Source organism: Cystoisospora suis, assembly GCF_002600585.1.
Source record: "Cystoisospora suis strain Wien I chromosome Unknown contig_3202, whole genome shotgun sequence".
In the NCBI taxonomy this organism is placed as follows: domain Eukaryota; phylum Apicomplexa; class Conoidasida; order Eucoccidiorida; family Sarcocystidae; genus Cystoisospora; species Cystoisospora suis.
Genome location: NW_027155997.1, coordinates 4,241 through 18,771, shown reverse-complemented (window position 1 = coordinate 18,771; position 14,531 = coordinate 4,241). Strand labels below are relative to the sequence as shown.

The following is a 14,531-nucleotide window of genomic DNA, read 5'->3' as shown; positions in this document are numbered from 1 at the left end:
GAGAAGGAGGAGGGGGAGGAGGAGGAAGGTGGGGGGTGAGTCATCTCATACCGACAAAGACAGCAGGGGGAGGAAAGAAGATGAATAAGAATTCTCGTGATGGAGAAGAGACCCATGGTAGTAGTAGTAGTAGTGATAATGTTGAGGGAGATCAAAAGGGGGAGAAGAAAGATCGAGAAAGAGAAGAAGAAGATGAAGGTGGTAGCAAAGGAGGAGATGAAGAGAAGAAGAGGATGTTGTGACTCGGTGATGATGAAGAGAGGAAGATGAAAAGTGGAGGGGAGTGGGGTGAGAGGGGGGGGAAAAGAAGAGATACTTTGAGTGAGGAAGAAGAAGAAGAATGGAGTTCTGAAGATGAATCGAGTGAGGAGGAGGAAGAAGAAGAAGAATCAGGAGAGGGAGATGACAGTGAGGGAGAAGATGATGACGATGATGAAAGGGAGAGGAGGTATAAGATGAAAGAAGACGAAGACATTCCGAAGAAAGCGGAGGAGGAAGAAGACTCTCGAGATGAGGTTTCTTCTTCTGGTTTGCGCCTTCACGCAAAGACTGTGAGAGGGGAACAAAACGAAGAAGATGAGGAGGAGGAAGAAGAAGAAGATACAAGCGATGAGGAAGCAGTGAGGAATGAGAAGTCTGATGATTTAAGAAACGAAGAAGAAAGGGGAGAAGGTTTTCCAAAGCAGGGAGAAACATCAAAGAGATCTCTCTGGATCTCTGAGGAGGAGAGAATGCCAAGGAAAGAGGAGAGAGAAGCCTCATCAGTCATCCTCCTTTCTCCCGGTTCTTCTTTCGATCTTTCCCCTTCTTCTGCTTCTTCTCTTTCTGACGTTATTAGTCTTGGCGACTCTTCTTCAGATGATCTTGTAGAAGTCGTCGATGAAACAGAACGTACAACATCTCCCCACTAACTGCCATGTAGATATCTAGCTACCTACTCATCTCTTGGACTTCTTCCTCTCCTCTATCTCTTTATCGATTTGCCTTCTTATTCTCTCTCACCAGACATCGCTTCTATGCAGAGTCGAAAGTACATATCTATCATCATGGATTCTCCACTACAGGACTCATACTGCATGCAGTCTCGTAGATACTTTTGTCATAGACGTTTCAAGAAGACTGGATAAGAAGTTGAGAACATACTGAAATTGTAAGGAGGAGGGAATCTCGGGAAGCTTACAGGTTTGAAAAGAGCGGATCGAGTCAGTAGGCATACATCACCCGCTTCTCTTTCTCTCTCCATGAAGCTTGGCTGAAAGTATTTAAGCTCCTCATGTGCACATGATAAAGAAACGAATAAAGGTTTCCTGCGTAGGGAGAAAAGTGTTCAGTTGTTCTTTTCCGTTATCTCGCTCTCTTCTAGAAAGCATGTGAGGCAAAGTCCAGTCTATACAGAATATAAATGTGTGTAGGTATGATGATGACGATGCGCTGAAGGGGAGGAAGATAATTTTTGTCGTTGTCGCCCCCGTGGCTAGCTAGCTAGCTGGCTGGTCATTGGCGTGTATGTGCATATATGTCTGTCTCCCGTACTATGTATCTTTCTCAGCTGGCCAGCTAGCTAGCTAGCTGCCTGGCGAGGTATGTCTTATTGCGCGAGTGAACAAAGAAGAAGAGTTAAGATGTTCAGGGCGTGTTTGGAGATAGTTCTTTCTTCGCTCACTCTCTTTATTCTTGTCGAGGAGAGAAGGTAACGAGCTCCGACATTCCTTTTATTTCTTTTCCTCTACGAGCTTCCGTTAGAGGTCACGCAAGAGGTGGACTCTTCCCTCCTCCCTTCTCTTCCTGTCGACTATGTCTTCCTTGTTTCCTCGACAATCGAGGGGCTTCAGAATACAAGGGCACCAAATTTCTCTATTGTGCTGTCGCTCGTGAAACAGCCATCGTTTGCCGTAGCTCTTCGGAAGAATCGGCAGTAGCACAAAAGGAGCAAATGTCTCTTTTGTTCTTCATTCGCGTCTCTTAAACAGAAAAAGGATCATCTGCTTACTATAGATATACATATATGAGATATATTGGATGTATATATGAGTATGTGTCATTCTATGTATGCGCGTGTACACATATGAAGCAGCGCGTGCTTTTGGGCCTCATGTAGTTGGCGGGAAAGGACAGAGAATAAGCAGAGTGTGCGGATACAGGTAAGTGAATAGGAAGGTAGTGGAACGTTCATCTAGAGAGAGGAGTAGATCTTCGTATAGGTTTACGTATATGTATATGCGCATATATACATGTATATTGGTAGATGTATGTATAGGCATTTTATCATGTCTGCTGTCCGTGGACAGCACGGCCGCTGTCTGGCACCACAAGCAAGAAACGGGGTTCTTCACACATATGGGTATACTTCCTGCGTATATAGGTAGAGATATTGCTAATAGTAAAAGCTTGACTAGAATGTCTAAGGCTCGAGAATGGCCCGTGTTAATGTGAGGTATAGAAGAACTTTCTTTCATCAAGAAGGGGAGTGAAGACGACAGAGAGGGATGTTTCAGAGGAGCTCTTTGTTCCCACATAATACCCCCACGTACACATACGTAGATACCTGGCGAGATAGATACACCTGGACGCTTTGAGAAGAAGATACGGGGACCCTACCAACAAGATTGATGAGATATACAGGCTGCCGCGGCGGCGATGTTGCAGACAGACACCTGTCAGCATACTTCTTCTCTAGTAAAGCACATAGTGGGGCCGTCGGAAACAAGCGTAATTTTACTGGGTTGAAAGCTTTTTCTTGTAAATGGTGTTAAACTCCTTTCGTATTTGCTCACTTCTTCGCCATCTAGACTTCGGATCATCACAGGCCTGACATCATCTGACGCGTAAGATATATCTACCCACCTAGAATACATGTATACATATACTATTTATACGAGCTCTCTACGATCAAAGAATAAAAGGGAACTCTTCTCTTGTCAATCTATATCTTTCTCCTCTCCCCCTACTTTCTCTCTCGCCGTCGCTTGTTCGAAGGTTTCGCTTTGCTTCAGTTGGAGACGTCACCGTGGAGGTCAGTGGCAAGAAACATCGACCCTGACTAGGAGCCGAGGTATAAGCAAATCTCTGCTGCGACGGTAGTTATTTTGAAGACAAGACTCGAGATAAAGAGAGATGAACAGAGGTTTGCCTGGCAGATCTACCACAGGTACGGCTAGCAGCACTAAGAGTACGGGTGTCAGTAGTGAGTGAGAACAGGGTGAAGGAAACTTTTTGGTTCCCCAGGGAAAGGGAAGAAAGGTACGTATGTATGCAGCCGCTTTCTGAGGCTAGGAATTACAAACACCTCAAAAGATTCTACAGATGATGTTTCTATGGCATACAGCCAAGAACCTCGGGTTGTCCGGTTCACTTCTCACTACAGAATCTCGGACTGTCCACACGTCTTCGTTCTCTTGAGAAATCCAACCTAGTTTTCAATCTCAAAGTCTGAAGTGTATGAGAAGGCCATCCCAAGTCATAGACAGAAATATACAGAAGAAATAGCGCCCTGAGAAGGAGGAAACGCACAAGGGAGGAAGACCTTATCTTCACTAAGCTTAGACGTTTGACCAGGGCACGGAAGACACCACCTGAGGTGTACGTACAGCGGGAGTCTAAGCCAGGGATAGCCTGCGATAGTGGCCCGACTTGCAGTGAGGGTGCAGCAGACCGTTTTTTCTCGTGTGGTATCCAGTCCTAACTACGTGTACATCAGTGTCACGACTGACACCGCTCGATAAAGAGGGTGTTTCTTCAGGCATCCCCACTCGAAACCGGGATTCTATACCAGGCGGGCCCTCGAGTCTCACTTCACATACATCGCAGGATGCTCCTTATTTTGTAGCGTTAGAAAGAGAACAAACAGCGTGCACCTGCGATGTTCAGTTCAGTGAGGTGCTTTTCTTCGAACGGCGAAACTACTGGCTTTGTTGCTCTAGTCCGAAAAGCGCTCGGTAGTAGCCCCGGGTAAGGCTTGCAAGAGGCTATGAGTGGACATAGCTGACTTCGGCTGATAGCCATGCCTCCCCCTTTGGCTGGCGGGGGGAAGTGACTGCAGAAAGGGTGTACTTCCGTCTCTGGCACTCCCACACACATCACAGTTGTCCCCACAGAGATTACGCGCCCTCGTTTCTCATCTCTTCATGTATCAAAATTGAAAGGGTCTCAAAAATCTGTCTCAGATGGGAGTATGCCTCCTCGGCATTCTCTTCAGGCTGGCCGTAGCCTACGTGGATCCCGAAAATACCCCTCGGAAGGTACGCGTCATACGGGGCGCGCATAACGTCCGGGTTCTCTACTTCATCTCGGCTACTATACACCACGACTGATGGGGTTCCGGACAATGCCCCCCAGACCAGTGCATCTGTAAGGCGTGGATACTCCAGCTGTGGACCTGACGACAGGGCATCCCGCACTGCTTCTAGGGTACCCTCCTCCTTTAAAACGCGCTCAAGTTCCTCGGAAAAGTAAATTCGATACTCCACGCCTCTATAGAAAACTGAGACGGGGTGGTCTACGCCGTCAACGGTACCATCGCGGGTTACCCACTTCTTTCCAATTGACCACACGTCCTTTGTCTGGCCGGTCGCCGAAAAGCTCCGGTAGCCGACTACTCTCTTCGGGGTGGGTCTCTCTTCAGGTGGAGAAATCCCCGGCTGCTGTCTCCACCACCAGTGCGACAACGATGGTAGGAAGAGGATAGCGAGGACCGAGATCACAACGATCATCGCAAACAACACCTGCCTTCTATGACGCACGAGCCGTCGAAGCACGTCTCCAAGGGCTGGCCTACGTAGCCCAGAGACACGGCCAAACCCCCCGTCATTCAGATCGGCTAAGAGCCGACCGCATTCTAAATCGTCACTCGTATTCGTTGACCTCGAGAGTGACCGGGGAGTTGACCCGTCGTAGAGTTTTGAAACACCATCTCTCTCAGCTAGGCATTTCCAAAGGAGCTCTCCAAGTTGACGTAGTGAAAACAAAAGAACTAGCCCGACAAGAACTACAGAGACAGTTAGAAGTAGTTTTGGTCTTCCTACACCAGAGCGCTTTCTGAAGGAGTCGAAAGAAAAGGAAGATCTTCGTTGTCCCGCTGCGGGATGCTTCTGATGTGCTTTCCCTTGTAAAATTGCCTGCTGTCTTTCTTGCGCATCTTCATCTTTGAAGTCTTGTGCACCACTGGGCGGTACAGCTCCAACCTGTGCATCTTCTACCCCTGATGAATTCTCGCTGATCTTCTCATCACTCGTTCTCCGGAGATTGCTCTCTGCATGAACGAAGTAGCGGAAGGAAAGGAAGAACCATAACCCCCACGCCGCACTTATCAGAAATCTCGTCATTCTTGTGGTCGCTAAAGACAAACTTCGCACACTAAGCCATGCTTGTGAAAAAGTCTGCTTTCCGGAGGCCTTCGATGCTGAGGCAGTGAAAAAAAGCAAGTACCACAAGAGGACCCTTTCATTCGCTTTTCTCCCTGGTGTCTCCAACTAGCCGAGAAGTGTCTCCGCCCTCTTTCAATAACTTCAAGGCGTCTGCTGTTTTATCTACAAAAGAACTGAAATCACAAGGGAAAGCTCAAAGGCTGCATGCTCAGTGGACCCACATCCTTCGTGTGCAACGTCGTCCCATCGTCTTTCTCTTTTCTCTTTGTCGTCCGTCGGGCGCAAGACTGCGCCCTGTTTACACCTTCTGAGTCACCAAGCTAACGTGGTCGCCAAGTCACCATACCTTGAGAGCGAGGAACTAATGAACTATGTATAACGAGGAAAAAAAGACTTATCACGGATATAGACACGACGGATTTTGTACGAAGAGCGAACGCGTCTCATGCATGGTGCTGAAGCCAGGAATCCTGCTAGGACAGAAACCTTCAAACAGAAGTCTCTAGTCTCTCAATTGTGTTGATACTTCGGCAGAGAGACGTCGAGGCGCCCTGCGATCTTTCGACGGGGGACCTGGAAAGAAAGCAGGGGTCGTTGGAAGAGGCGAACTCGCCACCATCCCCCTTTTCTCCCTTTAGCTTTCTCCTTGCCTTTTCTTGCATGCAGTCCGTCTGTTTTTCCTTTTTCTCGTAGCTGCAGTTCCCCTAGTCTTGGCTAACTTTCACTAATGATGAGAGGATATGTTAAGGGGAAGACATCGCGGGTGTGAGGGCTTTCTCTTCTGCCGGACAACCTCCCTCTCCGGCTCTACAGGGGGGCAGTGTGCGAGCGCATCCCGAGTGTATGTACACCTGACGCATGTGGCCCATTGTTCATGTCTTCCTGCGTTTGTCGTCATCACGTTCGCTTTGTTTCTTCCATTTTGGTTCACGTTGCTTTCTAGTCCCGAACGAATGCCCTGTGGTTTCCTTTTTGCGTTGGAGGCTCATATCTCTGAAATATTCATTGTGTCGACTTCTTGAAGTCGATCCGCCGAGGGGGGTGACGGCGGACTTCTGACCATAGCGTTCTCAGCGCCCATGGATGGCGATAGACGCAGCTACGAGGTTTCCTATCAATCTTCTGCTTTCTCTTATTCCTGCTGTCTCCGCCATTTTTTTTCTCAGTGGATCTCTGTCTCGTTCTCTCTTTGACTTTTATGAGAGTTCTATCCGAGCCGCCTCCTTCCGCGTGCCCTTCTTAGTTTCTTCTTTCTTCTCTTCTCCCTGGTACCACAATGTTTCTGTTTCCTCTCTTCCTTTTCCAGGTTTTCTCTCCTTTCTGAAACACTCTGTCTCTTTAGCCCTCCCGCTCTCCAATCTATCGACAGTTTCTCTCCACCAGGCACCCACCCGATTCACTCGTTCAGGCACACTTGTGAATAGTGTTTCTCTATCTTTCTATCAGAGGAAGAGATAACTCCCAGCAAATGCAAACTTTGTTCTACTTCGCAAAACTGAACATCTTTCTCTTGTCTCGCGATAGGATAGAACTCTTCGAACAACGTCCAAGTTAACGTTGTTTCAAATTGTGATCCTCGGGTGTCACTACACCTGCACCAAATCCTCCATGTTCACACGTATTCCCCTCTCCTAGGATCTTACCCTCTTTCATTCCCGCCCTCTCTATGTATCGTTTACAGTAGAAAGAAACACCCTGTAATTTCCCTCTCTTTCTTCGTGACTCTTACCTTTTGCTTTGCATCTCTCCCTTATGGTCTTTCACGATGCCTCGAGTGTCTCTCCCTCAGGTGCTGTGGCACAGCAAGGACGATAAACATTCAGATCGTGTTTATTCTGTTGATATCCAGCCATCGATATCGCTCCAAAATCTTTCTCTTCATCCTTCTTTCTCTGTACCTACCAAGCCTACCTTTTCATGTTCTCCTGAACTTCCTTCTTCCTCCTCGTCTTTCTCTACAGATCTACATTCCTCTTCTCCTTCTCCTACGTCATTCTTGTCTTCATCTTGGTCAGACGGTCGTCCTACCCCTCCTGTCTCTTCTGCTTCTTCTTCCTCTTCCCTCCACCACAGCAGCCAACCCAACTCTCTCTCGTATCCTGGAGAACACACCTCCAGTCGAGTGGTGCTGACAGGATCAAATGGAGTAAATCTTATGACTCTCCCTTCTAATCACTATGTGACCAGCGCTGGTGGAGCAGGAGGAGGAGGAGGATGTCTAATATCGAGGAAAGAAGCTCGAGCAAAAGAGAAGAAGGCTGCGATACTATCTTCGTATAGTCGACTTGCGACGGCTGGCGCAGATGAATTCATACATGTAAGTGTTTCACGTCCTCTAAGGCAAAATAAAGAAGAAAATCTAGCGCAGAGACTGGTCTTCTTTCTGCTGCTTCTTTCGATGTCGGTTTGGCTCTCTTCCAGGTATCTATCACTCGTAGACTCAGTCTCACGATCAAAGAACACGCACTTCGCACAGAGCATCTCTCTCTCTGTCTATCTCTCTGAACATCCGTGCGTCGTTGTAGCTAGGCTACTTTGTCTGAAAGGACACTCTAGATGCTCGAGGGGCGGTTCCCCCTATGTTGCCTGAGATACACCTATATATATGCATATCTAGACGTATGTATACATATATATGCATATATATACATGCATCTGCGCTTTACTGAAATGAAGAAAAACGAGGAGTCTCCGGGGATCCAGGAAGACGGTCTTCTTAGGGGAGGAACGAAGGAAAAGATAGGATGAGGTAAAGCGCTCTTTTTCTTCTTCCTCGGTGTCTTCGTGTCCCCTTTTTCTTTCATTCGTGGATGTCGTCGTAGTAGTAGTACATTACAGCCGATACTGCGTATCTCTCTGTCTATCTCTCTTGTATTTTTCACCCGACTTTCTCGCCTGCATTCCATTCTCTTTTTTAAGTATAGCTTTGCCTTTCTCTTATTTCTAGAGTCTTTGCACATCCTCCCTCTTTCTCCGCCTCTTTATTCTTTCCTTCATTTCTTCTTTCCTTTTCTCCTCTACTTTCTCACTGTGTGTACGTACAGCTATGGAAGTACTCATTTGACTCGGGCATCAATTCTCTCTCTGATTCTGTAGCAGTAGGAGGAGGAGGAAATTACAGCAGCAGTAATAGTAGTAGTCATAGCAATAGTAATACTAGCAATAACTTAGCTGGTCTCTCCCGGAATTTCAGTGATCTGCAGATCCAGTGTGTAGCTCGTCTCTTAGGACATGAGCGTGAAGTCAACGCTGTGAGGTGGTCACCCGACGGAGTCTATTTAGCTTCTGGTGGATCAGGTAAGCCCCTGCTGGTCCCATCACTAGGAAAACCAACAGGGAGAATATGGAACGAGAGAAAGAAGAGATAAAAGATTGACAGATAGAGAGACTGGAGATAGGCAGAGGTCTAAACAGATAAATAGATAGATGGATGAACAGATAGGTAGATGGATGGACCGAGAGATAGAGACGAGAGAAGAAGAGGGGATATTCGAGTGAAAGGGAGAGGTGATTAGGTAGAGGTAGATAGATAGGTAGATAGCTAGAGAGGTGGACTCCCTGTTGAGTCGGCTGGTGGCCACTGTTGCCCAATCTCTGTATCTGGATGTGTCACTCCATACGTACAGTTGAGAGTATGCAAGAAAAGATGTGAATAGGTAGATCGTGTACGCCTCTACTTCTCAGGTGTATTTGCAGGCAAGAGAAGAATCCACCATATCCGTGTCAAACATTACATCTCTACATACATCTACAGTAGGGCTAGTCACCGGAGAGATGATCAGTTACTTCACAAGGGCGAAGGTGTCGAAAGGCCGTTCTCCTGTCATTCCCATTATTCTTCTCATGATCAGACTTTCCTTGATTCTCATCTACCCCACCGAATTGGATGTCTCTATATGGAGTACACCCTGGAGTCTTTATCATTAGGAGTCTTGAATCTTCCTCTATTCCTTAGAGCGAAACCTTCTCTATACATTTCAGGTTCTCTTGGTTTCTTCACATCAGGCTTTGCGAAGAATGATAAGGATTGACCCGCTGTCCACTCTAGATCCGGTGCTGCCTGTCTCCTTGTTTACTCTTCTCTCTGATGCTCTGTACGCATATCGCCTCCCTATCCCTTACACCGATTTATCTTTATCTACCCAGACATGTATGTAGTCAACTATAGACACCCATTTTCATCGCCTGGAGTCTTGTTTGATCTCCATATATAGAGAGAGGAGAATGATGGAAGGTACCTGCCAGGCTTTCTATGGTGTTTGTGTCTATGCGTATGTCTAGATAATTCGACCTTTATATGGGAGCTCGGATTAAAGCCTGATACTCTGCCTATGGGCTATGAATCTTCTTCTGCTCTTGATTACGATGAGTGGTGGGTACGTGTCTCTCTTTACAGGTAAATCTTCTATAATTGGTCAAACCTCTTTCTTCTCCTTACTCTTCTCTCTCTTATTCCAACACACAACACTCATACATTGCGTCCCTCTGTTGCATAAGCGGTGACATGTACGTGCTTATACCTACCTACCTATGTGCAAACAGGCTCTTTCAAAAATTTGATGGATCGCTGTCCTCTTCTCAGAGTATAGATACATGTATCTGGATTCATATAGATATATATATATATGTCTGTCTCTCTCTTCGTATACATATATGTGTATTTGTATCTATCTATCTATATCACTCCTCTCTCTCTCTCTTTCTCTAGATAGAGAGGGAGCACCCCTTTTGATTTTATGTGTGAAGACGATAGTAGGGTTTGGGGATCTCTTGGTGTGACGAGTATGAATTTGACATACTATGGGGTTAGTATGGTGTTTTTCTTCATGTCTGCCACTCTCTTTTCTCATTTATAGCTAGATAGGTAAGAAGTAAGCATCGATACATCAAGGCTCGGCTTGGGCATTGAGGGGACATCATTCATTGCCTTGGCCCAGCCTCCCAGCTGTTATACTCCTGTGCTTTTTCACAATTCTATACGCTTGTTCACTACATATATACCTCTTCTTCAAGAATCGCACACATACCTACATATGTCTACATCTATATAAGTCTACATATATATATATATCTGCATAGAGATAGATAGGTAGATGGATATGAAGCGATATTGTGCAATGGTGGTACCTGTGGAAGCGTGATGTATACCTTTATCTATTGGTATATATGGATGCCTTTTTTCTGATATGTGGTGGATGCCTTGTTGTTCTTTCTTCTGTGTTCTTCCAATTTTAGATGTATAGAGGCAGTGAATTCTCTTGCATGGGCACCATCAGGAGCTCAGCTAGCCATCGGTACAGAGGATGGACGTGTCCTTGTCGTCGATTGTAATACCGGTAAGAGATCATAAAACTCTTCTCCTTTTCTTGTCCTTGTATCTCCAAAGCTCACCTCAGAGAGAAAGAAGAGAAAGCCTTCTTTTTCCTTCTTTGTGTGTTTCTAGTACTTAGGTGAAGGATATAACTAGGCTCACTCTCTTTTCTTATACGCCTGCTATAGGGGATGTAGTATTGTTGATGTATCTTCTGTCTTTTACAAAGAGTCTATTATATCTAGTGCAATCTTTTTGTCTCTAATAGATTCTCCACCTTTCCTCTCTGTCTCTCTTTTTTCCTCGTGGCTGAGTGTCCGGAAGTACACACTCCTTGGTCCCCTCTGTATGAAGTCCGATTTGTTTCTCTTCTCTTCTCTCTCTCTGTTTTCTCGGATATTCTACCAGAGAACGGAGAGAGATGTTTCCTCCCCTAAATATCAGTTTGACTGGCACTTCTGAAGAGAAGAAAGATAGACTTGATATGCTTGTGATGCCTGACGATGAAGTAGGAGGGAACAAAGGAAAAGAGAGGAGAGGAGCAATTGATATGAGGGAAGGGGGGGCACAAGGAGCTTTCTTTGAGTCCTTTTCTCTCTTATCTTCTCCTTCTCTTGGCCTCAGACTTCATAATGAAAAAGCGTCTTCGTCTATGCTATCTCTGTATCTCTACTTATCTTTCTAGGCCTGTTTATGTATACGTGTCTATCTCTACCTGTAGACCTATCTGTTTGATTCTATATCTATTACTACCGATATCTATGTACAGGATCCACATGGTGGGATCAGCAACATCTTCACAATTTTTCTCTTCTCTTTCTTCTTACCCGTCTATTTACCTTCAGTCTTCATGTCGGTCTACCTTTAGTCTATCTACCTATCTGTCTATCTATCTATCTATCTTTAATCTATCTATCCCTCCACCTATCTTTTGCAAGTCTGTCGATGGGTCTGTCTCGCCGCGGACATGTTGAGGTTTTTTCTCAGACCCTGCTTTCTTACCGTTGTTTCTCTATATTTCCTTAATTTAGGCTTCCTCTTGACAGTTTCTTCAGCTTTCTTTACCTGTCTCTTTCTCTTCATGTGTATGTATCTGTTTCTGCCTACATGCTTGTGTGTTTGTCTCAGGTGTCTTAGCAACGAAGTCAGCTAGACTGCTCGAGGGCCATTCCAATATGGTCCAAGGAATAGCATGGGATCCACTAGATGTCTTTCTTGTCTCTCAAAGCTGCGACCAATCGTAAGCAAATGCCCTCAGATCTTTCCTTTCCACCTTCCTTTCTAAGTTTGTTTTCTTTTGTGCCTTCCGTCTTTCTCCCTTCTCTATCCTTTTCCCTCTCGTTGTTATTCGCGCACAGATTCCATTCCTTCCTATCCCTTTTTTTCCTAACTTTCTGTCTTTTGTCTGTCTCTCTCTGTCTTCGCTCGTTGTGTCTCTTCTGTCTCTTTCTTCTCTCTTTCCCTATTACCTAGTAGTACCAGGTGTCAAGATAAATAACAGTAGCGCGTACAGTGGTGCTTTTTCTTCCTCTCTCTCCTTCTCTCTTTCAGCTTTTTTCTCTTCCTCGCCGGCTTCTTTTCTTTATGACTTGTGTACACTCATCATAACCTCCATTGACGGTATATGTTCCTGTTCCTCTCTTCTGCTTCCATAACTACCCTAGTCCATGGGCTATCTCCTGCCCAGTCTTTCATACACCCCCTTCTTTCTACACCTATCTTACCTTCCACCTTTCCCTTCATATCCCTCCCTATATCTTCATTCTCATTGCTACCAGCCTATCAACCACGTACCTCTCCAAGAATCTCATATCCTCCCTTTTACACTCAAAGTTACATTTTCTCTTTGTTCCCCTTCATCTTACCATCTTGCTTCTTCGAAGACACACACCCGCAAAGAAACTCCGCTGACTGAAATGCATGCGCGTGTGCATGCATCATCATCACCCTCATCCTGCCTCGCGTCTTCCCCCTCATTTCGTGAATGCGCCTTTCTTTTCCCATGTTCCTCTTTTCTCTCTCTCTATCTCTCTATCTTCAATCTGTCTTCTAATTCCTCTTTATCTTTCTCTCTCTCTATCTGTCTAATGATGTATGTAGAGTTCGTCTGTGGAGTCGTAGAGGTGGAGGAGGCAACGCAGGAGGAAACCTCACTAACACAAGTGGTCTTCTAGTCACAGGTGCACCCTCTGCTGGGATCGGAGGGGGCGTCAATGGAAGTGCTTCTTCTTCTACAGCAACAGCAGCTCTAGGAGGAGTAGGAGGAGGAGTAGGGGGAAGTCTATTAGGAGGTGTTTCAGTGACGGGGGGTGGTGGGGGGACATCGACAAGCAAAGGAGGTCAGCAATGGAAGCTCGAAACGGTTGTCAGGACAGCAAGAGATCGTGAAGGAGGAAAAGAAAAAGACCAAGGAGCAAGCGGAGGAGGAGGAGGGGCAGGGTATGGAGTTCAGACTTTTAAAGATGAAGATGAAGACGAGGTAAGATGTAGGATTCATCACGCATTCTTCTCTTTTTCCGTTCTCTTCTCCTTCAGGTATAAAGCAGTACGGAAACAGACTATACATATGTATGTATATACGGATATATATTTCCTAGGACGTCAGATGTATATTTCTTCAGGATGTTGTGAGTGCATGTAAACGTTAAGGTCTGTACATGTATATCTATGTACAGTGAAGAGCGTATACAGGTAAACATATGTGTGTGTATGTGTTCCTCAGTTCACATTTCAACAGGCTTTTCATAGAGAGATAAATCTCAAAAGAGAAGACACTGTACATACACTCCATGAGTCTAGGTATGAGAGGTGTACGACGGAAGGTGTTGAAGGTCGTGTACAAGCGTGAAGAAGCTGGTGGTCTTTCAAGTAGCTGAGATGGTAGTACATGTAACGTAGGTACATGCTTCCAAGTCACTTGGCAAGTAAAGAAACGAACACCCTCGTGCAAGAGTCCCATATCCGCTTCGTGGACGTCGTGTCCTTGCCTTTTCTTAAGAGACACTCATCTTTACCATGTCTAAACATACACTATCTCTCTTCTTTTCCCTCTTCTCCTGAATGAATGAATCTATCGCCAGTCCTCTGGAGGTCAAAGTCTCTCCATCAGAGAGACTCTGTATAGATCCTCGTATCGCTCTCAGGAAAGGACATCTCTATTCCCTGAAAAGTGGAGAAGGGCGTAATGCAAAGTCTATACGTCAGACTGTATATTACCATTCGAGGAGAGCGAGAGGAGGAGAAGAGAGGAGGAGATGAAGGGGACGTAGGGGGGTTGGGGGGTGTATCACGCTTAGGTGAACTGTTCTGTACAATGTCTTGACGTTCCTTATGCAACGTCTTCAGTGGAATTCTGTGTCCTCTCATCAACCATCCCGTTCTTCCCCTTTTTCATCATCGTCTTCTTCCTTCTCTTCTCTTTTTCAGGAAGCCTCGTCGACTTTTCTTTCTTCTGTTTCTCCATCCTTCTCATCTTCAAAGATGTCTTCTTCATGTATGTCTCCTGGGTGGAATCACCCTACTTGTTCATCTTCGTCGGCGTCACTCCCGTCTTCTTCTTCTTCCGCTCCAGGAGGTGGGGGAGGAGTATCTTCTTGTTCTTCAATGACTAGACAGCAAGGTCGATCTCTATTCTATCCTGAATCTTCTCTCCGTTCTTTCTTTAGACGTCCAGACTGGTCTCCTGATGGGACTCTCCTTGTTACGCCAGCAGGTTGTCAGTTTACATCAGCTTATCATCATAACAATAGTAGTCTCTTAGATCATTCTTCTTCTTCTTCAACTGGCTCTTCCTGTTCTTCCTCTTCGTTGAGCTCTTCTCCGTCATCTTCGTCTTCTCTTTCTCCGCTGGCTCGCCC

General features: G+C 45.8%; 2 protein-coding genes across 2 annotated transcripts in view; one reads left to right on the top strand and one right to left on the bottom strand.

The window, feature by feature from the left end:
• Window positions 1-3,555: 3,555 nt before the first annotated feature.
• Window positions 3,556-6,078, bottom strand: CSUI_006350 (uncharacterized protein). Its single transcript, XM_068066513.1, has one exon. It carries the CDS (start codon window positions 5,319-5,321, stop codon window positions 4,098-4,100), a length of 1,224 nt encoding a protein of 407 aa, XP_067921512.1. The 5' UTR covers window positions 5,322-6,078; the 3' UTR covers window positions 3,556-4,097.
• Window positions 5,418-14,531, top strand: part of CSUI_006349 (wd g-beta repeat-containing protein) — an 11,760-nt gene continuing 2,646 nt past the window's right edge. Inside the window, exons 1-7 of the mRNA XM_068066512.1 lie at window positions 5,418-7,680; window positions 8,408-8,660; window positions 9,645-9,759; window positions 10,599-10,699; window positions 11,803-11,914; window positions 12,775-13,153; window positions 14,101-14,531. The exon at window positions 14,101-14,531 is cut by the window's right edge and continues 2,646 nt beyond it. Coding sequence (XP_067921511.1) covers window positions 7,129-7,680; window positions 8,408-8,660; window positions 9,645-9,759; window positions 10,599-10,699; window positions 11,803-11,914; window positions 12,775-13,153; window positions 14,101-14,531 — 1,943 coding nt within the window. The 5' untranslated portion in view covers window positions 5,418-7,128. The remainder of the gene's footprint in view (window positions 7,681-8,407; window positions 8,661-9,644; window positions 9,760-10,598; window positions 10,700-11,802; window positions 11,915-12,774; window positions 13,154-14,100) is intronic.